General features: G+C 48.0%; 1 protein-coding gene across 1 annotated transcript in view; it reads right to left on the minus strand.

Moving 5' to 3' along the window:
- The window catches only part of COL9A2 (collagen type IX alpha 2 chain), a 55,025-nt gene that overhangs the window by 15,145 nt on the left and 14,729 nt on the right, over positions 1–25,151 (minus strand). Inside the window, exons 9-22 of the mRNA XM_082233213.1 lie at positions 23,373–23,426; positions 22,694–22,741; positions 21,435–21,491; positions 19,088–19,141; positions 17,990–18,043; positions 16,228–16,281; positions 16,022–16,075; positions 13,796–13,849; positions 11,165–11,218; positions 10,936–10,989; positions 9,145–9,198; positions 7,637–7,681; positions 7,367–7,420; positions 6,474–6,527 (exon numbers count right to left, since the gene is read on the minus strand). Of these exons, the coding sequence (XP_082089339.1) occupies positions 6,474–6,527; positions 7,367–7,420; positions 7,637–7,681; positions 9,145–9,198; positions 10,936–10,989; positions 11,165–11,218; positions 13,796–13,849; positions 16,022–16,075; positions 16,228–16,281; positions 17,990–18,043; positions 19,088–19,141; positions 21,435–21,491; positions 22,694–22,741; positions 23,373–23,426 (744 nt within the window). The remainder of the gene's footprint in view (positions 1–6,473; positions 6,528–7,366; positions 7,421–7,636; positions 7,682–9,144; positions 9,199–10,935; positions 10,990–11,164; positions 11,219–13,795; positions 13,850–16,021; positions 16,076–16,227; positions 16,282–17,989; positions 18,044–19,087; positions 19,142–21,434; positions 21,492–22,693; positions 22,742–23,372; positions 23,427–25,151) is intronic.

Raw genomic sequence — 25,151 nt, forward strand, 5'->3', positions numbered from 1 at the left:
CCTGCTCCACCTTTTCCGCCTGACTGTCCTCCTCTGGGTCCCTCTACCCCCCGGGGCTTCTTCCTTCCGGGATTCTTCTGACGCTGACCCGGACCCTCCTGCCTCCTTGCGCCGGGCTTTAGGACCTGGCTCCCTTTCCGGGCTGCTTACTGCGCCGCCTTCCTCTGCATTTGAACTTGGCGCGCGCGCCCAACCTTCCACTTTCCTCTTGACCGTTTCTTCGCTCCCCGATGGAGGTGTGGCCACTCCTGACTCATGCCCTCCCTCCTGTGGTGAGCTGCCAGCGCTTGCCCCCTGGCTCCCTTCCTCTTCCCTGCTCTCTGGCGGTGACGCTGGTCCCGATTTCCAACTGCTCTCCTCTGAGTCCCCTCTGGCTCTATCTTCCTGGGGTGCCCCCCTAGACTCCCCCCTTGCCCTGGCCACTGGTGCTCCTTTCTGTGAATCCTCTGATTCACTGGAAAGACTCGGAGATCTCGGGTCGTCGTCATCACTCATCTTTTCTTCTGCCTCCTCCCCTTCGCTCTCTGTTTCCTCCCTTGCCCTTGCCTCTGCTCCTAAACCCCTGACATCCATCCCCCCCTCGAAGCCCCCCATTCCCCCCTCCCCTCCTTCCGGTGCTGGAGCTGGGGTCTGCTGTTGCAAAGGGACGAACGTCGGATATCGTTCGCTTCCCGTGGCGGGCCTCCATCTGAAGTCTCGCGGGTCTCCCTCCCTGCTCTCGTCGACGACGGTCACCTCCGCTTCCATCTCTGTGCCGCCGTGCTCGAAACCAGGGTCGTCCCCGAAAACGTCCATGTCCGTCTCTCCCTCACTTCCTCCTGGCGGCGTTGCTCGTCCTGGGCCTTCCAGCCACCTTCTGCGGAACTGCTCCTCTGGTCTATCGTCCCACCAATACGAGGGTTCTGATGCAGATCCCGAGGGTGACCCCTCCGGGGAACGGACGTCTTGTGTCGGTTCCTCGTCCGAGTCGAACCCCCGGAAAGTGCTGGCCGAAAGCGTGGCCGTGAAAAGCCAGTCGTCGAAAAAGTCTGCTGGCATAGGTCTATGTGGGAAGAGGGCATGAAACTCGTCTTTGAGTAGAGGTTCGTCCAAGGCGTAGCCCGGCACCCAGCTGTTCGCACTGGCCGGGGTGCCCTCCTTGGCGAGAAAGTATTCTACCCCCTCTTCCCCCCATCTGGAGTCCAAAATCTCCGTGACGTCATTGATGCGCTCCTTCTGTGCCACTCCCGCGTGCCCCGTTCTGTCTCTGACCGGACTCGGCGCCGTTCCGGGTTCCTGGAACCTGTGCGGTGCCTTGTAGGGAGTGAGCACCGATCTGTGGAACACCGGATGCATTCTGGAACCCTCCGGAAGTGCCAGTCTGAAAGCTACCGGGTTGACCTGCTCTTCGACTTGGTAGGGCCCCAGTTGTTTATGCCCTAGTTTCTTCTTGGCCAACGACCTGGCCGGCACTGCGTGGGCTGCTAACCAGACCCAGTCTCCCACGTGGAGCTCTTCGCCAACCCTTCTGTGCCTGTCCGCTTGTACCTTGTATGCGTGTTTGGCCAGCTCCAGGTGGCGCCTCAGCTGATCGTGGACTTCCTGCAGCTCTGACGCGAACGCATCTGCTGTCTGCGGCTCCCCCTCCCCCATTCTTTCCAGTCCCGGGAAGGTTCTGGGGTGCCTCCCGTTGTTGGCGAAGAACGGCGTGACCCCCGTGGACACGTGCTTTGTGTTGTTGTAGGCGAACTCGGCAAGCGGCAGGTAATCCACCCACGTCGCAGGCTGTTGATTCGCATAGCATCTCAGGTACTGCTGCATGATGGCATTGACCCGCTCCGCTTGCCCGTTGGTCTGCGGGTGTCTCGCCGACGCCAGGTTGATCTTGACGTTTAGGAAGCCCATCAGCTTCTGCCAGAAATTCGAGATGAACTGCCGCCCGCGGTCGGACAGAATAGACCGTGGCAGACCGTGAACCTTGAACACGTGGTCTATGAACAGTTTGGCGGTTTGCTCCGCCGTGGCCACCTTCGCACACGGAATGAAATGTGCCATCTTGGAAAACAGGTCCACCACCACCAGCACTGCCGTCTTGCCCCTCGAGCTGGGCAGATCTGTGACAAAGTCCAGAGCCACCCTTTCCCAAGGTTCGACCGGAGTTTGCAGCGGTTCCAACAGTCCTGCCGGCGGTCTGTGCACTGGTTTGGCCCTCTGGCAGGTGTCACACCTCGCCACGTAGTCTGCGACCTCCCCTCTCATTCCAGGCCACCAGAAATCCCTGGCAACCAATTCCACCGTCTTCTCCTTGCCAAAGTGCCCGGCCGTGGGCGCGTCGTGCAGCTGCTGCAGCACCTTGGCGCGAAGGTCGTCTCCCGGTACGTAGATGGCCCCTTTACGGATGAGCAATCCATCTCGTAGCTGGAAACCGTCGGCCTCAGCCTTGCCCCTTTGCACCTCTGCCATCTTTGCTTGCGCGAAGGAGTCATCCTGCAACGCTCGCCGCACCGCCTCCAGGTCCACGGTGGCCGCGGCGCACGCCCATACTGTTGGTGCGAAGATGTGCATGGCGGCCGCTGGCATTGCGTCCTCCAGATACTGTGGCTTACGGGAGAGGGCGTCCGCCATGATGTTAGTGTCCCCCGGGACATACTCTATGCGGAAGTCGAAGTTCGCAAAAAAACTCAGCCCAACGTATCTGCCTCTGGTTTAGGAACTGTGCCGTGCGCCAGTGCTCCAGATTCTTGTGGTCCGTGCAAACCTGCACCGTGTGCTTGGCGCCGATCAGGAAGTGCCTCCACGCTTTGAACGCTGCATGAATGGCCAGCAACTCCCTGTCCCAGATGGTGTAGTTCTGCTCGGACTTGCTGAGCTTCCTGGAGTAAAACGCTCCCGGCCGCCACACCCCCTGCTGGTCCTTTTGCAGCAGGACCGCCCCCACGGCTCTGTCCGAGGCGTCTGTCTCCACCCTCATCGGCCTGCTGGGGTTGACGTGAAGCAGCTGCTCTTCCGACGCGAAGAGACGCTTGAGTGCCTGAAAGGACTGCTCCGCCTCCTCTGTCCAAACGAACTTCTTTGTCTTGGAGCTAAGCGTGTCTGTGATGGCCGCTGTCTGCATAGCGAAGCCCTTGATAAACTTGCGATAGAAGTTCGCAAAGCCGACAAACCTTTGGACCTCTTTCCGGTTGCGTGGACTCTTCCAATCCAATACCGCTCGAACCTTGGCGCTGTCCATGGCGAGCCCCTTGTCAGACAACTTGTAGCCCAGAAAATCCACCTCCGTCACGTCAAATTGGCACTTCTCCAGCTTGGCGTAGAGCCTATGTTGCTTTAGTCTGGTCAGCACTTCCTTGACGTGTCTGTCATGCTCCTGCTGCGATTCCGAAAAGATCAGGATGTCATCTAAGAAACAGACGCACGTCTTGTAGAGAAGTCCCGCCAACACGTGATGCATGAAAGCTTGAAAAACGTGGGAGCCATTTTGCAATCCAAAAGGCATAACTCTGTATTCGTAGGTACCCAGTGGCGTGAACATGGCCGTCTTCCACTCATCTCCCTCCCGCATGCGAATGAGGTTGTACGCCCCTCGCAGGTCTAACTTGGTGAACACTTTTCCCTTCCGCACCTTCGCCAGGAGGTCGTCTATTCGGGGCATGGGGAAGTCCGACGGTTGGTCCCATTGTTTAAAATGCGATAGTCCACGACCAGTCTTTTTCGGGGCGTGTCTCGCTTTTTAACAAAGAATACAGGACTGCCCCCCGCTGCCTTGGACTCTCGGATGAAACCGCGCTCCAAATTATGATCTATGAACTCTTTGAGTTGCTGCAGCTCGTCCTCTGACATGGAATACAGTTTCCCTTTAGGCAGCGCCGCCCCCGGAAGCAGGTCAATTTTGCAGTCATATGGTCTGTGAGGGGGTAGCCTGTCCGCCTCCTTCTCGCAGAAAACTTCCAAAAATTCTGCATACTTGTGGGGAATCGCTTGCAGCGTGCCTAGCAGCAGCTGTGACTCCTCTTCCTCTCCTTCCTGCCGGGGCACGATGCAGTGTTCAGCACAAAAGGAAGAGCCGAAGATCAGCTGCCTCTGGTACCAAGCCAGCGTCGGGCTGTGCTTGTCCAGCCAACTCATTCCCAATACAATGGGCGTATCTGATAGTTGAGTGACATTGAAGCTGATGATTTCTTTGTGATTCCCAAGTCGCATCGCCATTGGCGGCGTCTGCTTCACCACTTGCCCCCCTAGCAACTCCCTGCCATCCACCGTGACAACCTGCAGGGGCAGTGTGGCCGGCAGCAACTGTATAGCGTGCTTGTCGACAAACTCCTGCCCTATAAAGTCCGCGTTGCTGCCCGAGTCGATAGTAATTGGCACGTCCATGGTGATTCCATTGGGCAGCTGGAGAGATGCGGTGAGCCTCACCACTGGTTTGGGCGGGAGGGGGTTCACGGGCTGTAAAATCTCTGGGGACTGCGTCACTAACACGTCTGGCTGGGCCCCAGGGCCTCTTCCTCCAGCCAGACTGCTTCGTTTCCCTGCTGTGGTCCTCCTTGCTGCGTTGCTGCCGTCACCATTGCTGAGGCTGCAGTGAGCTTGTGGAGCCTCTGGGGACACTCTTTCGCCATATGCCCTGGCTCCTCACAGACGTAACACTTCCTGTTCCCTCTAGGAGGCTTCGCTTTCACTGCTGCCGGTGCTAGGGCTCTGGTTGCTGACTGAGCCCTTGCACCTCCAACCTCCATAGGTTCGGCTCCTCCTCCTGGCGGAGGCGTGGATTGCGCCCGCGCTGCTTCTCTGGGAAGGAAGGAGGGGCCCCTGGCTGGTTCGCGCCCTCCACGCCCTTCGTCCCTGCTCCACGGACGTTCTTCCAGCCTCACCCCCACTGCCAGTGCCCTCTGAACGACCTCCTGGGTGGTTCGGGGTCTCTCCCCCCTCGCGATCTCATCTTTAATCGAGCTGTGCAGCCCCTCCCAAAAGAGGTCTCTTACTGGGGCCGAATCTCTGTCCCATTCCAGGGCACTGACCAAGGCGAAAAAGCGGGCATGGTACTGTCTGACGCTGGCCCTCCCTTGTCTTAGTCCATGCACCTCCTTCCGGGCAAGATCCACGTCAATACTTGATAAAAAACACCCATCCATCGCTTTAATAAAGGCATCTGCATTCTGGAGCGCCGGATCCTTATCTCTCCATAAATTGCGTAGCCATGCTTTAGCATCCCCATGCAAATGGGACATGATGAATCCCACTCTCTCTTGCTCATCTCTAAAGTCTTTATGCAGCAGTTGCAGTGCGCACAGTACGTCTGCTCTAAAGTTGGGATACTGTTGCAGGTTCCCATCGAAGTGAGAGACCAGCCCGCCTGTTCGTCTCGCCAACCCAATTCCCTCCTGCCGGGGTGTCTGCTTCGTCAGCACGTCTAACCTGACCTGGAGATCCCTGCAGGCGGCAGCTGCTTCCTCCTCTCTCTTCCTGGATGCGAGAGCCTCGGCATTCAGTTGTGCCACTGCTTTTCTGAGTTCCTCTATCTGCTGCTCAGCCGTCATGTCGTCTGCTGTTCGTGAGCTCACTAGTAGGCACCTGTTTCTCTCCCCTCCTCGGGGCTGTAGATGCCCACAATTTGGAGACGGAGCTTACTGTCAGAGCTGCTTGAAGATCCTAGCTCACAGAGGATCACGCTAGCCAGCGATCATTAAGTAAAAGTCTTTATTGAATTACAGTTTCCATTCTCACGCTGCTGCGCGCAACTCTACGTCTAGTAGCTAGATCGACGAAGCTCCGTCTGAGTCTCCGCCCCGTGCGCACCAACTTAATATCCTAGCCCTGCTCCACCTTTTCCGCCTGACTGTCCTCCTCTGGGTCCCTCTACCCCCCGGGGCTTCTTCCTTCCGGGATTCTTCTGACGCTGACCCGGACCCTCCTGCCTCCTTGCGCCGGGCTTTAGGACCTGGCTCCCTTTCCGGGCTGCTTACTGCGCCGCCTTCCTCTACATTTGAACTTGGCGCGCGCGCCCAACCTTCCACTTTCCTCTTGACCGTTTCTTCGCTCCCCGATGGAGGTGTGGCCACTCCTGACTCATGCCCTCCCTCCTGTGGTGAGCTGCCAGCGCTTGCCCCCTGGCTCCCTTCCTCTTCCCTGCTCTCTGGCGGTGACGCTGGTCCCGATTTCCAACTGCTCTCCTCTGAGTCCCCTCTGGCTCTATCTTCCTGGGGTGCCCCCCTAGACTCCCCCCTTGCCCTGGCCACTGGTGCTCCTTTCTGTGAATCCTCTGATTCACTGGAAAGACTCGGAGATCTCGGGTCGTCGTCATCACTCATCTTTTCTTCTGCCTCCTCCCCTTCGCTCTCTGTTTCCTCCCTTGCCCTTGCCTCTGCTCCTAAACCCCTGACAGATGCACTGATATTAGTTGAGCAATTCGGTGTACAAACTAAGTCTGCTGCCCCCACTCCCATAATGCCTCTACATTATCCGTACCTTAGAGGAATTAATTTTAAAAGACTTACTTTCACACCAGCGATCCCTTGCGGCCCTGCTTCTCCTTGAGGTCCTGGCTCACCCTGAATGGGGATGGCAGAACACACCAAATGAAGATCTGGTTTCAAGGAATGAACAGCCCCTTTTTGTGCATTGGTGACAATTTGTGCTCAGGGCAGCGATACACAATCCCACTTTCCATAATGTTTGTGACTGCAAAGGTTCTGGGGTGGACATACTGCTTCATTTCCATTCAGTGCATGTCCTGCAACTTTTTATACCGCTAACGCTCCAGTTATTCTTTCTGTACCACTTTTATTGTGCAATAGCACAAAAGTTCTCCTCCAGACAGCATGAATATGGTAACAGTAGATAAGCATTGCAGAACAACTCACAAAGTGGAATACCATGAGGAGGGTCCAGTATAAATCCACCACTAGTTCACTATTATTGTGTCAATGACAGGTCAAAGAATATATCTGCAAAACACACCAGTACCAGACGTAAATCTGGTGAGGCCTGAAGTCTGCTTTGTTGCAGGGCTGGGGGGGGGGGTAGAGAAAGATTACTTGGCCATGGAAGGAAGCTAAAAAAAAAATTTGCTGCACAGAATTAAGGTAATTCAATATTATATTTACACTTCTTTAAAAGCAGCACAGCCTTTGCTTGCTTTTAAGAATTTGATAGGCTCGTGCTGCCCCCTGCTGTCCAAGGCAGGAAAGTGCAAGCACCCAAAGCAACGCCTGCTTTGCCTTGGCACCTTTTTGCCATTCAAATGCAAGAATCTGATGTGCGCAGGTGAAGCCATATTGGATAAGCAAGGAAACCTCAGAGAATGGGATGTATTGCAGAGCTCTTAGTGTCTATGTTTTAAAGTTAAGGGACAAAATATAATGGGGGGCGGAGATCCCTTTTTACTTACAAGTTTCCCAGGTGCCCCCGATGAGCCTGCCAGGCCACGACCCCCTGGTTCACCCTGTTTAAAACATCAAAAGACATAATTCAAAGCATTTGATGGTTACCTGATCCATCAATGTGCCTATGGTGGCCATCTGTATATGGTTTATAACAGCCTTCCTGAAACTGTTGCCCTCCAGAGGTTTTGGACTACATCTCCCATCAGCCCCAACCAGGGAAAGGCTGGTTTAAAAGGAAAGAGGAGCAGGTGATATTATTAAGTCAAGGCACTCACCTTCTGTCCTGGGCCACCTTTGGTTCCAGGTGTGCCTGGCAAGCCCTGCGATGGAAAAACAACAACAACAACCCCAAATTATCTATTGTGTGATAATTTAGTATTTATTATACCAGAATTTCTTGTCTTGTTTGGCTTGGCGAGGGGTGGGTTTCTCGGTCCAGATCCAAAGAGAAATTCCTTCTGAGACAAACTAGATAATGCATTAACACAGATGGTTGGTGGATGTGGCACTCAACTAGATAAGCCACATGGATCATTTTTATAAGCAGAGTTCTGCTCTGGCAGCCTGGATAGAGTGGTTAGAGTGTGGTGCTGATAATGCCAAGGTTGCAAGTTCGATCCCTGTGTGGGACTGTTGCATAATCCTGCATTGCAGGGGGTTGGACTACTTCAGGCATAGGCAAACTAGGCCCTCCAGATGTTTTGAGACTACAGTTCCCATCATCCCTGACCACTGGTCCTGTTAGCTAGGGATGATGGGAGTTGTAGCCCCAAAACATCTGGAGGGCCGAGTTTGCCCATGCCTGGACTAGTTGATCCTCAGGGTCCATTCCACTTCTACAATTCTATGAATCTATGGTATGCTTATGGTTTGCTTTTTTAAAATGTTAAAATGTTAGGGGTTAAACCACAGAGCCTAGGACATACCTTTATTGGACATAAAGGTAAAGGTAAAGGGACCCCTGACCATTAGGTCCAGTCGTGACCGACTCTGGGGTTGCGGCGCTCATCTCGCTTTATTAGCCGAGGGAGCCGGCATACAGCTTCTGGGTCATGTGGCCAGCATGACTAAGCCGCTTCTGGCAAACCAGAGCAGTGCACGGAAACGCCATTTACCTTCCCACCGGAGCAGTACCTATTTATCTACTTTCACTTTGACGTGCTTTCGAACTGCTAGGTTGGCAGGAGCAGGGACCGAGCAATGGGAGCTCACCCCGTCGCGGGGATTTGAACCGCTGACCTTCTGATCGGCATGTCCTAGGCTCTGTGGTTTAACCCCTAATTGAGGACCTTTACAGCTATTGCTCAAATATCTAACAAAGGTGTTGGGAACCTTTGGGAACCCATTTGTTGCTGAACTACAAGTTCCATCATCCCTGGCCATCGGCCATGCTTGTTGGGGCTGATGGGAGTTGTAGTTCAGCAACAGCTGGAGAGTCAAGGTTTCCCCACTCCTGACCTAAGGAGCCTATCTCTGCAGCAGTTCCTGAGACTTCCCAGTTCCCATCTACAGCCACATTATCCAGTTAACCTGTCCATTTCAGCTACAGATTTCCCAAACTACCAATTTTCTAGTTCGAATCACAATCTTCACTGTTTCCAGCACATATTCAATAAGAGCTTTACAATTACACAGACGAGAAGATTTTGTTTGTTTGTTTTAAATGAAATACAGCAGTGGCAGTTTTTCACCAATGGATAAATTGACTGGGCTGATTCTAAACTAGGAAGGTTGCCAAACTACCTTCAGGTGATATAATAAATTGATTTGAAATAATACTTACAGCTAAGCCTCGGTGGCCTGGAGGCCCCGGAAGACCTGGTTGCCCTGCACTTCCCTACAAGACAGAAGAATAGCCATTAATGGAAGGCAGGAAAGAATGAAGCAAATATTGAGAAACAGCAAGACAGGACACGGTTGCAGCACTTACGATGTTGTCTTTTTAAAAAAATAAAACTTCAATAGCTGTAGGAACACAACTCCAGTCTCACAGAAGGGAACACCATCTTATTGCTTATACAAAAAGGAGACTCGTGGGATCTCACAGGGACCTAACATCAAGCAAAGGTCACACCAAGATCTCTTTGCAATCTGAAGACTGAGAAAAAATATTAAGAGGCTTCCAGTTTGAATTTTCCTCCTGCCTGAACTTGCTAAGTGGCATCAGCCCAGCAATTCTCAGCCTCAGTCCCCCAGTCTAGAATGTGGTGATATATTCTATAACTAGCATATAATAGTAACAGTAATACAAGTGATAGTAGAAATAATATAATAGAAATACTTGCAGGGTTGTTGTAAGGACTACAGCTAAATAATGCACTTTGAACATCTGAAAGCACTACACAAATGTTTATCATTTATCATTATATAATTCATACATAATATTGTGTTTTAATTATGGATAATTCCTGTGATTTATGATATTTTTAAATGTTGTAAGGTTAGTGTTAGCAAAATGAACTGTTCATTTAGATTATTAAGCAGGGTGCTTCCAATGTCAGTCCTACCCAGAAATGGCCTATTGAAATTAATGGATGCAAGTAACTTAGGCCCATTAAGTTCAATGGGCCTACTCTTGAGTAGAACTTAGTTGAATACAACCCATTACATATGAACCGAATGAGGATTAGACTCTTGGTTGTACTAATATGTTGTTGTTGTTGTATTGTTGTTCTGGTGCCATGAACCACTTAGGGCACAATTACGGGGGAAATAAAATAATAATACTGTTACAGCATCCCCAGCCCCTCTGTGGCCTAGTACACAAAAATTACCTGCGGGAGTTGTAATTCTGGGAATTGCTAAGCAAACACAAGCGATGTCTGGGCACCTGTGAGGCCTAACAACTGAAAGGACAACATGGGCTCTGTGTTGCTTAGCAACTTGCTACAAATGGGAAAGGGAAGAAGGAGAACAGGCCCATTCAGACATGACATGGTTGCCAAACAGGAATGAGACTGGGAGTAGGCCTTGTGTAGTGGTGGCACCATAAAAAATATGGAGGGGAGGTGTCACATGTGCTTAGTGGTTGTGAAGGGAGGACTTTGGTCCATACATTAGCTTTCTGAAATATATATATATATACACACACACACACACACACAGAGAGAGAGAGAGAGAGAGAGAGAGAGAGAGAGAGAAAGAGACTTGATAGGCATAGCTGCTTTGCTGCCCCTCCCATCAAAAACCCTCACCCAGGCTGGATTTAGGTTTGATTATTTAGGTTTGATGAAGCTACTGAATGCAATGGGGCCCTTTATATGTCCAACTGTCCTTTGTCAACAACAAATTGTCACTGGCTTTTTGTGTTGAATAAATGCTATATGGTAATTTACGGACCTAACAGATATCTAAAGCAATTTGCACTTAACAAAATATGTGATATTTTAGGGAGCAGGCTAGCAGGTGGGGCCCATTACTAACATCATAGGAGCCTACACAACACAACACAAAACAAAACACTGTTGCTGTATGTAGACAAACAAGTTACAATTGTGACAGAACAATAAACAACATGAAAGAAAATGCATACAGAACAAAGAGTCAATTACATCATTTAAGGGCATCTTCTTACCTTCACCCCAGGAATACCTGGGGTGCCATCTTTGCCATCAATCCCAGGAAGACCCTACAGCAAAGGGAAAAGAAGAAAAATATAATACTGTTTCTGGATGTTTACATGTTTTCAGTCAATTTGGAAGCTGATTTACCCCAAGCAGGAAAACAAGGAATCTTACTTTCATCTTTCTCCCCCAAACACCATTGGACTCCAAGATGGAGGTCTGACAAAAGGAGGTACTTACCTGTCCCCCTTTTGGCCCCATTCCTCCTTGAGGGCCCCTGAAACCACGAGCACCCTAAAAAAGTAACCCCCCAGAAAGACCCATGGTTAATATACCAAGGAAATGACAACCACAAAAATCTGAATGAGCTTCTGGCTGTGGTTTCTGCACTGCTTATAGCTGCCACCAACTGACCTGCCAAACTTTAACAAGACATTGAATGTGAAGAAAAAAGCATAGCTGTGAACCGATGCTACCAATTAGCTAAGTGAAACTAAAAGCCAACCAATTTATTTTTTTTTAAGAACCTATCATAATAGTGCCTTAAATGTGTGGTGCTGATATGGCCTAAGGTTCAACTGGCTATAGCCAGCCCAAGATGTTTTGGCACCTGAGGCAAACCACACAATGGCGCCCCTCCCACTACCTGGGAAGAAGGGAAAACAGGAGGAATCAAATCACCCTTACCCGACGACTGAAGTGGGAATCGAAGGCCGTTGGGGGGACAGGACACCAATCTGAAACCCACTGGGTGGGTGCAGAGCCCATGCATCTGTGGAGGGCTGCTCCCACCATTACACTAAGTGTGGAAAGAGACCAGCAGTGCCTCTTATTCACTGAGGGGCTGTTGCAGGTGGCGGGGGGACTACTTTGGAGAAGGCAAATCCAGCCTTCAAAGAGCGTGCCGCAGCTTTCGTCACCACGATGGCAGTAGCGGTGGCAGCAAACAGTGCATTCCTGGTGCTGACCTTTAAAGCCCTAAACGGCCTCGGTCCTGTATACCTGAAGGAGCATCTCCACCCCCATCGTTCAGCCCAGACACTAAGATCCAGCGCCAAGGGCCTTCTGGCGGTTCCCTCATTGCAAGAAGTAAGGTTACAGGGAACCGGACAGAGGGCCTTCTCGGGAGTGGTGCCCACCCTGTGGAACACCCTCCCTTCAGATGTGAAGGAAATAAGCAGCTATCCTATCGTTAAAAGACATCTGAAGGCAGCCCTGTTTAGGGAAGTTTTTAATATTTAATGCTGTATTGTTTTTAACACTCGATTGGGAGCCACCCAGAGTGGCTGGGGAAACTCAGCCAGATGGGCAGGGTATAAATAAATTATTATTATTATTATTATTATTATTATTATTATTATTATTATTAGGGAGGCCAGATCTACTGCTCCTGTGGATTCTGCTGCCTGACGCAGTTGCTTCACCTTGCCTCATGGATGGGCCGGCCCCAAACTGCCAGTCCCATCAGCTTTAGAATCCGGACCAGGAGGAGGGTGCCATTTTGTTTTTCACCTCAGGCAGCAAAATGTCTTAGGCTGGCCCCAGGGAGTGTGTGCGTGAGAGAGAGGAGGAAAGTAGTTGGATAAATTTCAAAAGCAAGATTCATGATACAAGTTTAGACTCCAACTCCTCCCTCTTCAGCTACAGCAGGGAGGCTGGAATCCCACTAATGCCGTTTGTACTGAAGGCAAGTCAACATGCATCTTGATGATGGCCGAGTTAATGAGCCAGTGGAACCTGGAAGGAGCTGAGGTTTTTGTTGCCCTGGTGAAATAAAGAGGGAAGGAGCGGTATTGTTCAAACATCACAGTTGGAGGGAGGGAAGCATAGGTCAGAAAGCTCTTCCCTTCAAGTTCTTGGGAAAGTTTCAAAAAGCAATTTCAGATGTAGATGGGGAGCAGATTACAGAAGTAATTCTAATTGGACATGCCATGCCGTCTCTAAGAGGCCCAGTTCCGAGTGAATTTCCAGTGCTATTAGGAACATGGGAAGTCAGACCCTTGGTCCATCCAGCTCAGTGCTGTCTCCCATGATTGGCAGCAGGCACCTTTCCCAGTACTACCTAGAGATGCCATTGGGGATAGAGCCTGGGGCCTTCTGCATGCAAAGAGATGCTCTGCCACTGAGTGACAGCCCTTGCCTCGTTCCAGTATATCTGAAGGAGCGTCTCCACCCCCAACGTTCTACCCGGACACTGAGGTCCAGCACAGAGGGCCTTCTGGCAGTTCCCTCACTGTGAGAAGCCAAGTTACAGGGAACCAGGCAGAGGGCCTTCTCAGCAGTGGCACCCACCCTATGGAACACCCTCCCACCAGATGTCAAAGAGAACAACAACTACCAGACTTTTAGAAGACATCTGAAGGCAGCCCTGTTTAGGGAAGCTTTTAATGTTTGATGCATTACTGTATTTTAATATTTTGTTGGATGCCACCCAGAGTGGCTGGGGAAGCCCAGCCAGATGGGCGGGGTATAAATAATAAATTATTATTATTATTATTATTATCATTATTACTACTATTATTTTCACATATAGAAGAGCCAAATCCAAATTCCCTTTCAGCTGTAAAACTGGTAGGAGCCACTGGCCTAGCCTAGCTCACAGGGTTCTTGCGAGGATAAAGGGGGTAGGGGGAGAAATATATGCTCTGCTGCCCTGAGAGCCTTAGAGGAAGGAGGGGATATATAACTGAAATATCTAAAATCAATGAGATAAATTAATGAAGTGGGAGTTGTCACATGCTCTTGAGCCCCTGGGATAGGGTGGTGTGGATTTATCAAGAAATCAAAAAAAGGTCAAAGGAGCACCCTTATCATGAAACTGCTTATCTCCTGATGATTCAACTGAATGCTGCAGTGAAATGTTTTACTCACAAGGTCTCCCTTCTCGCCAGCCTGTCCTGGCGGCCCCCTAGGTCCTTCTTCACCCTACAACAAATATTTGTATGGTTAAAATAGAAAATGAAAAAGAAAGTGAACATTTTCAAGCCTTCCTAAAGTTAACATGTGGCATTAACAGTGGCGTAGCGTGGATTGTCAGCACCTGGGGCAAGGCAAGTAATTTGCGCCCCCTAACCCGTGGATTTGCGCCCCCTAACCCTAACCCCCAGATGTTGCGCCCGGTGCGGCCGGGCCCCCCTGCACCCCCCACGCTACGCCACTGGGCATTAATACTGCAGGCAGTTTACTGAGATATCACAAAGCAGTCAGTGGCAACAGAGGTTTTTAGGTTTTTTAAAAAAAATAATAAAGAGGAGCAGGGATATGGGCTGACCTTTTTAATGCCAATGAACTTTGGTGACACTGCACTGATCCCCCATGCCCAACTATCTGGAAGCACTCTAATAATCCTTTTCAGAGAACATGGACTCCAACATGGATCCTTCTAAAGTCCTTGAAGCCTGATTCAATTTGTTTATGGAGAGCCAGAGAGCTGGGAAGAGCTTCTGATTCCAGGTGATTATGGATAGACAACTTGCATCTTTTGAGAGTGGGGGAGTGGCTAATCCCGTAATCCCTATGCTCGCTAAATTGAGAGTAAGCCCCACTGGTAACGAGTCTGTGCAGTAAGTGTGAGAGCTCCAAACCAAGAAGTTCTGGTTTAAAACAAACAAACAAAAAACTGTTAATCACAACCATACTTAGGCAAGCCACTGTCATTTTAAGGCCCAATACTTCTTCCCCCACATCTAAGATATGCAAATAACACAAAATAACCAACATCAGGCTGTACAGTTCATTATTTCTTCCTCATTTTTCTGTCAAAGCAATCCAAGTGGCACATATCTATGTGTGTGTAACACAAAGCAATTAAATATATATCCAATAAAAGTGCACACACAAAAACCAGCAACTGTTAAATCACCCAAAAGACAGCAACAGGAAATGGTAGAATTAGCCCCATTTGACCATCTTTGTGAGGTTACAAGACTCTGAAAAAGACTTAACATAGGATACCCCCTAGAAAAAAGTTTAACTGGTTAACAACAGACCAAACACAAAATGTGAACACTGGTGGAGGAAGGTGGTGTGGTGGGTGCAGCCCGCCCCGGGTGTCATCCCTGGGGGGGGGGTGACATTGCCCCCCCGTAACCCTGGGAAGCTCGCCCTGGGGCGATAGCCGCGCCCCCAGGTGCACAGCATGTGCACCGTTCCGGCCAGAGCAGCTAGCTCCGCCTCTGAATGTGAAGCAGAAGGTTAGCTGAACTCATGTACAGCACACACTTTGAAAATTTGAAATGTACACCATAAATGCAGTGATTTATTGAAACCCTTGAGGGAGCCACTATTTGAGTTTAAGAAATGGCTGCATTACATGCTGTATTAACCATGTTCGCTAGTTCAAAAGAGAGCAGGGCAAAAATGTTGTTTCTAGCATCTTTTATGAATGCTTCTTTCAGGGCTGGTAACTCCTACGAGTTCCTTTTAGCATGCGGTGCAGAGTGGAACATGGGTAAACAGCCAAGCCCTGTGGCCCAGGAGAAGTTGTGTGGTGTCAGGGAACTGATGTCCTTTGATGTCCAGCTCCTGGGACATCTGCTCAGATTATCCTCTAAGAAAACTCCTCTAGCAGAAACCAAAGAAGAGACTTCCGCACCCACAATCCAGTTTCCATCCATGATGTCAAAGGCAGTAGCGTGCAGTCAGTGGACATGGGGAACTAGGCTAGCCCCCTAAATTAGAGTATTAAAGCTTGGCGCCTCCTTCCCAAAGTCTGGGACGCTTCTGCCCAGCTAAAGGAGGGAGGCTTGATGCTCCAACAGGATCCAAGAGCCCTTCCTCCACCTTCCCAAAGCCCATCTGGCTTTGGGAAGGGAGCAACAAGGCTCCAACATCCTGTCAGAGGCCTGGTGCTTCCTTCCCAAAGCCTTTGAAGCTTCTGCCTGGCTTAAGGAGGGAGGCACAACGCTCACACCTGCGATGTCAGGACATCCCCCTCCCCTGCTAATCACCCTCGCAAGATGGAGCCTCTGGCCCTAACTGTTCCCCTATGAAAAATTTCACCACACGCCATGGGTCAAAGGGCTCAAAATGGGACCATAGTGAATGTATAGGGTTAACCAGAAAAACAAACCAAAAAATGAAGAATAAATGAGTTACCGGTGGCCCTGCAGCGCCAATGGTTCCAATCATGCCTTTATAACCTTGAGGGCCCTATGCAAACACAGAGTGAAAAGAAGCAGACATTAAGATTCATAGCAAACTCTTTGTGCTCCGATGACAAAGGTAAACCCCCTAAATGGTGTCCTGCTGAGTTGTGACATCATCAGCTCATTCACCATTTCCCTTCTGCCTGGTGTACCTACAATCTCTCCTTTGGGGCCTGCCATTCCAGGATATCCTCTGAGACCTTGTGGGCCCTGGAAAGAAAAGGAAACCAAGCCTGGGTTAATTACCTTACTTCTGGGTGAGGTCTCCTCTCGCAGCTAAAGCTGTTCAAACCCCCACCCCATCTGTCATCTTGAAAAATATCCATCCATGGATGAAGCGTGGGAAGTCATTATCCGTAAAGATTAATCACCAGTTTCCTCGCCACCTTTTCTGTCTGATTCACTGATTATCACCTAATGCTGATATTTCCTGCCCACAACCCCATAAAGGAGTCGAGACATTAGTTTAATGATTACATTAAGTGAAAGGACCATAACATTTACTCAAGCAAAGACAAACTTTCCACCCAGCTTCAACAAAGAATTCCGTCCTGTTAATTCCTTCTTATCACCAAAGCAGAAGAGCTTTGAACTAATGAATTCGGTGGGAAAGCGAGCTCTTTGTAGACCCTGAGAGCAGAATGCCTCAATGGTAATGCGATAAACTAAGATGGATTGGCCAAGAATACAGTCCCAAATTGACCCTCCTCCCACTTTGCCTTTGAACTCTAGAGTCTGCCTATATGATACAGCCCACATGTCAAAAAGTGATCACTGGTAAGTAATCAGGCTCTGACTGTTAAGAATTATGGTCCTTCCCAGACTGTCACTATTTCAGGGTGGAATTAAATCTGTTACAAGTTGTCAATTGTAGGTGATTTTGAGAGACCTTGCGCAACAAAGGTGTTTCCCCAAAAGACTGGACTTTCTGAGATTAGAAAAGTGATAGGGAAATGAACCAGAATGGGAGAAAGAACCTGCTTTGATGCAGGTACTCTAACCTAAGGTTATCAGATGCCCCTGTTTTCCAGGGACAGTCCCCGGATTTACACATCAGTCCCCATACAAAATCCATTGAAGTTGAAAAGTTTCCCCGGATTCATTGAAAAAAATCTGGTAACCTCGCTACAAACAAATCAGGATGAATGCTCAATAAACAGGTCATCTGGAAGTGCCCTGCAAAGGCTCTTCCAGAAGCAAGCAGTGAAAGCAGCAGGGGATTGCAGACTGCATTCCAAACACGAAAAGCATTATATACAGTTTACAGCTCAAGCCTGTACATATCTATTCAGAAGTAAATTTTATTGAGTCGAATGGACTCACACCACAGGTGGGTAATAAATAAAACAGTGCTATGTGTATAATATGATGTTTAAAAAAACAACAACAAAGCCTTATTTAGTTCCCCACTCGCTCACCTCACCGGCCCCCCAATATGCCTAGACTGAAGCGACTACATCATAAGCATATTTTTCTCCAGCCATTTCCCCCCCTTTGGCAATTAGCAAGTAGAAAAACTAAAAACAGAAACCATTAACCTAATACTAAGTAAAAATGAAGGTTATATTAATTAACCTCATAAACTGTATGGAAGTCTCAATATTATCTAATACAGGGGTATAAACAATAGCATATCTGGTCCCCTGTGGTAAGGAATGAACATCTCTCTAGGTGACCAGGTGAGGTTGTATGTTAACAGATACATTAGTAAACCCTTTCGTGGACTTATTTGCACAACCGAACATGCAGGGGGGGAAAGAAGAAATCCGTATTTCTAGAAAAAAGTGTCCATATTAATACAGTTAAATATAATTACACTGACCTGGTGGAAAGACAAAATACAACATATAAATTATGTCCCCACGGGTCTAAGACAAAAACAAGAACATTAAGAAACAGAAATAAATAAATACGTTACGGGAGGGCCAGGAATGCCTTGTTCTCCAGAGAGGCCCACATCACCCTTCGGACCCTGAGGAAATGAAAATAAATAAATAACAGGAAGATATCAGAGCTACAAGTGAAACAAAAATGCAAAATCCAGCTTTGAAATGTGGACTTTAAGCTGTAAGTTTGATTCTATGGTAGAATGGAAAGGAATTTAGGAAATCTACATTCAATTCTATGCTGTCAAGAGCTGTATTAGGTCTTCCCTCATCATCCTACACAAGTCTGTCTTTCTCCTTGCCCTTGGTATTGTCATGCTATTTTCATGTCTTTCCTTGCTTCTTTCTGCCTTAAAAAAAAATCTTCATCCCACAACTTCTTTTTATCTGCTTCTCTCTTTTCCAACACCTAACACTGAAACTGTTTCCGTTGGGTTGCCATGTGTCCTCTTTTTCCAGGACACATCCTCTTTTCCATGGGTAGAGTCATCATAGCGATTCAGAGGTAAAAATAGAAGTCGGTAAATGTGTCTTCTTTTTTGCTCTTCAAAATATGGCAATCCTGTTGCTATTTTGCAGGTGGGATTCAACCTTATAAAATTTTAAAATAATAAAGGAAGCAGGTTTGGTGTTCATGTGCTTCCATAAAAAAACAAACCACCTAGCCTTTTCGCAGTAAGGAAAGTGACAGGAAATCAAATGGGGGGATAACCATCACTTGACACAATGTAGTATAACTTCCACACACACTTTGCGAAAACAAATCAGGGTGGATGTTCAATAAAAAGGTCGCCTGGAACATCCCTAAGACCATGCCAACAACACTCTAAATATGAAGATCTCAGAACCCAGGGCTGGTTCACACATGATGTGGTGTTTCTTTATGTTTAAAGGATCTACACATGGGGGGGAAATGGAGTAGATGGGAACAGCCTTAATTTTGCAAACGTACACATAAACTTCACGGGGAGCCCAGATTAGATAGAGGTTCCAGCTGAATGTAATTCCAGTTGCCAGGCTGGGTTTGCTGTTGTGTACTGTGTGAAAAGCACTTCAGTTGCCCAGGCTGCACCTTTCTTCTTAAAATCAACTACAGGTACTGTGAAGAGATAGACCAAGTATGTACTCACTGGTCTGCCCTGTCTGCCAGGCTCTCCCAGAGCACCAGGACGGCCTTTGTGTCCCTATAGAGAAAGAGAGCCAACATTTTAAAGGCTGCCTGAGTCTCACGTAGAATGAATAGTTTCCTACTCTATAATCAAACAGCATGCCACCTCTCCAACCAATTACGATGCGATTTGCTAGTGGTTGTTACATGGGGTTTGACCACACGAATGCACACACGCGCACAGACAGAGACGAGAGAGAGAGAGAGAGAGAGAGAGAGAGAGAGAGAGAGAGAGAGTTCTCAGGCATACCAATAAGAAGTCCAAGCATATCCCAAACATTTTCACAACTCAACTCTCACAAGGACAGAAAGAAAGAAAGAAAGAAAGAAAGAAAGAAAGAAAGAAAGAAAGACCAGCTACAATGGCTAGAAAAATTGTTTTGAAATTTCAAAAAGATGGGTCTCAGATAAAGCAATGACATACCAGGATTGTTTTATTTAAAGAAGCAACAGACTCACAGAGCAGAAAAAGGTATAGCAGATGCCACTCTAGGGGAATCTTGGCCCTCTATTTAGTGTTGGACTCCAGTTCCCATCATCCTTGACCACTAGCCATGCTGGTTTGGGCTGATGGAAACTGAAGACCAACAGCATCTGGAGGGCAACAGGTTCCCTATCCCTGCATGAGAAGATAAATTACAGCATCACAGCTACAGCAGTGCCTAGCAGCCACCTCTAGAGGACCATATCCATCATGTTGCTTAGCAACCACAATGGACAGGTGCTCCATAGAAAAAGAATGGAGTACTGCCATTTCTGTGTGGGCCTAGCTCACCATTTGAGAGAGAGAATGGGCAAACAGTGCTCATTTGCCTATTATCTCAGCCTTTGCCACCCTGGTGCCATCCAGTCTGATGACTGGGCATGCTGGCAGAGACTGATGGGAGTTGTAGTCCACCCACATCTGAAGGGCAACAGGTTGGTGAAGGCTGTATTATTTAATAAGGTTTGAGCAGGGAGGTAGCTACTGTATGTTAGTCTCTTGAAGAAGCAACCGTTTTCTAATACCTTAAAATCTGACCAATTTGTTATGGCAAAATGCTTTCATGGCGCAGAATCTACTCCAACAGAAACATTTGATGATTATACTCTAGTTCCACAAAAGCTTATAATTCTGCCACCATAATTCTGCTCTATTTTGAGGTCCTACAACACTCTTTGCTGTTTTCATTAATACAAGTTTTGTAACCCACCCTTCCTCAAGAGTTATTGTTGCCTCTCAACAACCCTGTGTAGCAGATTCTCCTGAGAAACAGCAGCTTGCTGGCTTCAGTGAACCGTATGTGACTGAGCAGGGATTTGAACTGGTGTATCCCACATCCCAATCCAACCCTCTGCAAAGCAATGTAACTTAAATAACACAGATGGAGTCCAAAGAGGGAAAAAAATCCTGCTAACACTTTACAGAGGAAATGGAACAGGAACAGTATAATGTGAGAAGAAACAGAGAGGTTTTCTCTTCCTCACTTCAGGCCTTGGGTTGTATGAAGTGTTAGAGGAGGGTTAGTACCTCTGGTGGGGGATATGATGTGCTCCTTCTGGGGTATTTTGTCCCCTTTTGGTCCCTACCCTGCACTCAGCTCTCTTTTGTGGCTCCTAGAAGCTTTCAGCATGCGACAGTGGCCACACCCTGGGAAATGGCTTCAAGACCAATAGTGGGTTCAATGGTCAACAAGGCAATTTCTGCACATGCTGTAGAGCGAAGTGAGGGGCAGATAGGGCTTGTCTACCTGGGAAGGAAAACTCTGATCCCAAACCTCCTACACAAATTCGGAGTGGAGTCCCTAAGATATTTGGATGGCATCTTGTACACCTCCTTCTGGCAACTCCTGCTGCCAAGCTGGTGTCAAACATATTGCCAGGATTTTGGCATTTCTGTTAGTGACAATGACAGTAGAAAGTGATAGCTAATTCAGGTTCATTCACCTCAGCATTCAAGGGTATGTGGATTGATTAGCTATCTAAGAGCAGCTGTCCAAGATGCCCCAACTCCTTGAGGTTACCATAAGAAGAAGAGGAAGAAGAGTTTGGATTTGATATCCCGCTTTATCACTCCCCTTTAAGGAGTCTCAAAGCAGCTAACATTCTCTTTTCCCTTCCTCCCCCACAACAAACACTCTGTGAGGTGTGTGGGGCTGAGAGACTTCAGAGAAGTGTGACTAGCCCAAGGTCACTTAGCAGCTGCATGTGGAGGAGTAGCAACGCAAACCCAGTTCCCCAGATTACGAGACTACCGCTCTTAACCACTACACCACACTGGCTCTCTACCATAACCACTATCAACCCCAAAACAACATGTAATGCTTTACCTTCAAGCCCTGTAATCCCTGAGGGCCTTTGGGTCCAGCTGGGCAGTTGGTTGGACACTGTGTGTGGAGAAAAGGGAGGGAAGAGGAGATTAGAGGTCTGTCTCAACTGAGAAGGAATTTAGCAGCTAGGGATAAACACAAGCTAGTCCTCCTAAAGCCCACATTACCTGGTCTTTCACAAGATCTCCAGGTAGTATCCTCCTCCAGGAACCTTACAGTGATAAACTAATAGGTTTATACATGGCCTTATTTTTTGTGAGGGGCAAGGAGGAGGAAAATATCAGGACAAGCAAAGAGAGTTGATGAGGAATCCTCCTGTTTTCACAGTGACGAACCAGATGCAGGATCTGAGCACAGCATCACTCTGCCCACTTGCAATTCCCAGTAATGGGTATTAACAGGTATTACTGCCTCTGACGGTGGGCGTAGAACATAGCCATCATAGTTAGTACACTATCCTCCTGCATTTGTCTAGTCTTCTTCTAAAGTTGGTGGCCATCAATATACTGTACAACTTGTGGAAGCAACCCTCTTAGTTTAACTATGCACTGTGTGAATATTTACTTTTGCAGAGAGGCAATGCGGGTGAGAAAGAAGTTCCCTTCCCTCTGCTCTGAAAACCCATAAGCAAGGATGGAGAAGCTGTGGTTCTCCAGATGTTGATGGACTACAACTCCCAGCATCTGTGCCCACTGGCCAGACTGGCTGGAGAAGACAGAAACTGGAGTCCAACAAGAACAGCTGGAGAGCCACAGGTTAGCCACCCTTGCTTTATGGTGATGGACACTGGGCTGAAAAAGCAGAAAGCACAAATTCATGGTGTATAGGCCTATGAGCAGACATGATAGCTACATGAAGTTTCTGTATGATATGAGTACCATACCCTGCTTATAATCTTTCCAGAAGTATGTGTCTGGCAGCCACTGTTGGAAACAAGATGCAGGCGCTAGATCCTTTAGAGTGCCTTTAGAGTGCAGGGCCCTTATGTCGTTAACATGCATCTGCATTCAGTGTGCCATGCACCATGCATACCAAACATCATGGATTCTGACTAGTTATGGCTGTGCACACTGCCACCCTTAAAGGAATGGCCAAGCTCTGAAAACATCTAATGAATCTGTGCCAACAAAGGAATCCAAGCCAAAATCCCAAATGCACTTCCTACTTTTGCCTTCTACTTTTCAAGCGTTGTGTACAAGATGGGTGGCTTTCTTTTTTTTTTTTAATGGAACATGGCATGTAAATGCAACCCTCCTTACCAAGAAATCTGCACTGCCTTCAACTCCTTGGATGCGCCCAACAGGGCCCTGTAGAAGAAAATAAAAACAATCAAGTATCCAAAAAGGCAGTATGTGCATCAGCCTGAGAAAGGGAGAGGAGGACTGTCCCCTCTCATTTTTAACCAGAAGAAAAGAAGAAGAAGAGGAGGAGGAGGAGGAGGAGGAGTTTGGATTTGATATCCTGCTTTATCACTACCCTAAGGAGTCTCAAAGCGGCTAACAATCTCCTTTCCCTTCCTCCCCCACAACAAACACTCTGTGAGACGAGTGAGGCTGAGAGACTTCAGAGAAGTGTGACTAGCCCAAGGTCACCCAGCAGCTGCATGTGGAGGAGCAGGGAATCGAACCCAGTTCACCAGATTACGAGTCTACTGCTCTGAACCACTACACCACACTGGCTCACAGTGTGGATTTAAGATTCAAACAATAGAGGTCACAGCTTGGAACAGATCAAAAAATAAATGTGCATGGTCAACTTGCATAGAAAAAGGTGCTACCCACAGTAGTTACTCATATTTTTTTTTAATAAAGTATCACACTTGCATGGCATCATGGGCATTGTAGTCTCTAGCTGTCAGCCAGGGCTGCGTCCAACCTTGTAAGTGTTTCCCCCTCCAATTCTATGGAAATTACCCCAAGTAGTAGCAATAAAACTTACAGGTTTCCCAGGAGGCCCTGGAGGCCCTTGTGGCCCTTCTGGTCCACGTACCCCCTGAAAAAGAGACATGAAAGTCAAGAGACTAGCAGCCTAACATGTGAAAAAACAATCCAGAATGTTCCCCATTAATACTGTCACAGTCCCTACGCAGGGAAGTTACTAAATGTTGTTTTTTAACATGAGTCACTGACAGCCACCAGTAGAAGACATGAAGGTCCAAATACCCAAAGGTGCTGATGGGCAGGCAAGAGTACAATGACTGCCGGTAAGGGGGCATCAATATCAGGCTGAAGATAATGACTGTGACAGGAGTTGCTGAGAGGATGAGTTAACCGAGGAAGGAAAAGAACAGAGACTGTCTTTGGTGAATAATGGCTTAGCAGATGATGGGAACACACAACCTGGCTTGAACACAGGAAGCTGCCTCATTCATAGCAAGCCAGGCACTGGTCCATCTAGCTCACTGTTGTCAACAGTGACTAGTAAGCAGCACTCCAGAGTCTCAGCCTTTCCCAGCTCTAGCTGGAGATGCCGCTAGGGACTGAATCAGGGACCTCATGAGTGCAAAGCAGTTGCTCTTTCCCATGGAAAGACTGCTTGGCCACTTAGAAAAAAGGGGAATTTGAGAATGAACATACAGTGATAAGGACAGGGAGGAAAGGTCTTAGGCCAGGTTGTGTTTATGCCGCAGTTCTGCAGAGTGGCACAGAGGAAGAGCAAAACATCATGGGGAAGTTGAATACATGTTTCATTCTAAAAAGTAAGTTTCTTATGGTTACAAAGGCATATTGGAAAGTGTGCATGCGAAACCCATTTGGAGTGCGTCTGAACGGAAAGGGATTTCTGAATTAGGTGGAAGGGAACATTTTTCTCGCCCCTGCTGCCTTCATGCCTAACAGAAAAAGTATACATTTTGCAGAATACTACAAAACAACAACATGCAGAATACATGTGCCACATAGTTTATGCAAATATACTTTTGCATAATTTATGCAAGTTGTAGCTTACAGCACATATTGATACAGAATTTTGCAGAGAAGTTCAATTATTTTAGCATACACAGTCCTAGTGATAGGGAAGAGGATGAGAGAATGGAAGCAATTGGGAAGAGATGTAGTTGTTTTCATTTTATGCTGACATATTTCTTTCTACTTCTGGATCTTTTGTCCTCTCCCCTCTCCTTAGCACATGAGCCCTTCGGCTACAGGAGGACCCACCCACCTGTTTATGTTTAGATTTGCATATTGCAGCCTTGCTGATTCCCACCCCCACCTGAGCTGTTTGTGCAGCATGGTCTATCCATTTGAATACGCAAGTATAAATCACAGAAGCTCTGGATGCCAATGAACATTGGGTCTAAGGCAGGCTTCCTCAAACTCAGCCCTCCAAATGTTTTTTGGCCTACAACTCCCATGATCCCTAGCTAGCAGGACCAGTGGTCAGGGATGATGGGAATTGTAGGCTCAAAACATCTGGAGGGCTGAGTTTGAGGGAGCCTGGTCTAAGGCCTGGCTACGTGCTACAGTCAATACATGAAAAATATCTATGCTCTGACTATTCAGAATTCTAAAAATTCATTAGGAGAAAAGCAGAGAAAGCTGGAGACGATCACTGTGCCCCTAGATGCCTTTCTCCATCTCAGGGTCACCTTCTCCCTCCTTTAGGGGCAAATTTTCATTAAGAGTTAGGATGGGGAAGATGAGGATGAGTGAGGCAGTTGAGGTAAATAACAGGTATATGGAGAGAGGCAACACGAGAACAGGCCTTTCCAGCAGTGGC

The sequence above is a fragment of the Podarcis vaucheri genome (assembly GCF_965113315.1).
Source record: "Podarcis vaucheri genome assembly, chromosome: 7".
NCBI lineage: Eukaryota > Metazoa > Chordata > Lepidosauria > Squamata > Lacertidae > Podarcis > Podarcis vaucheri.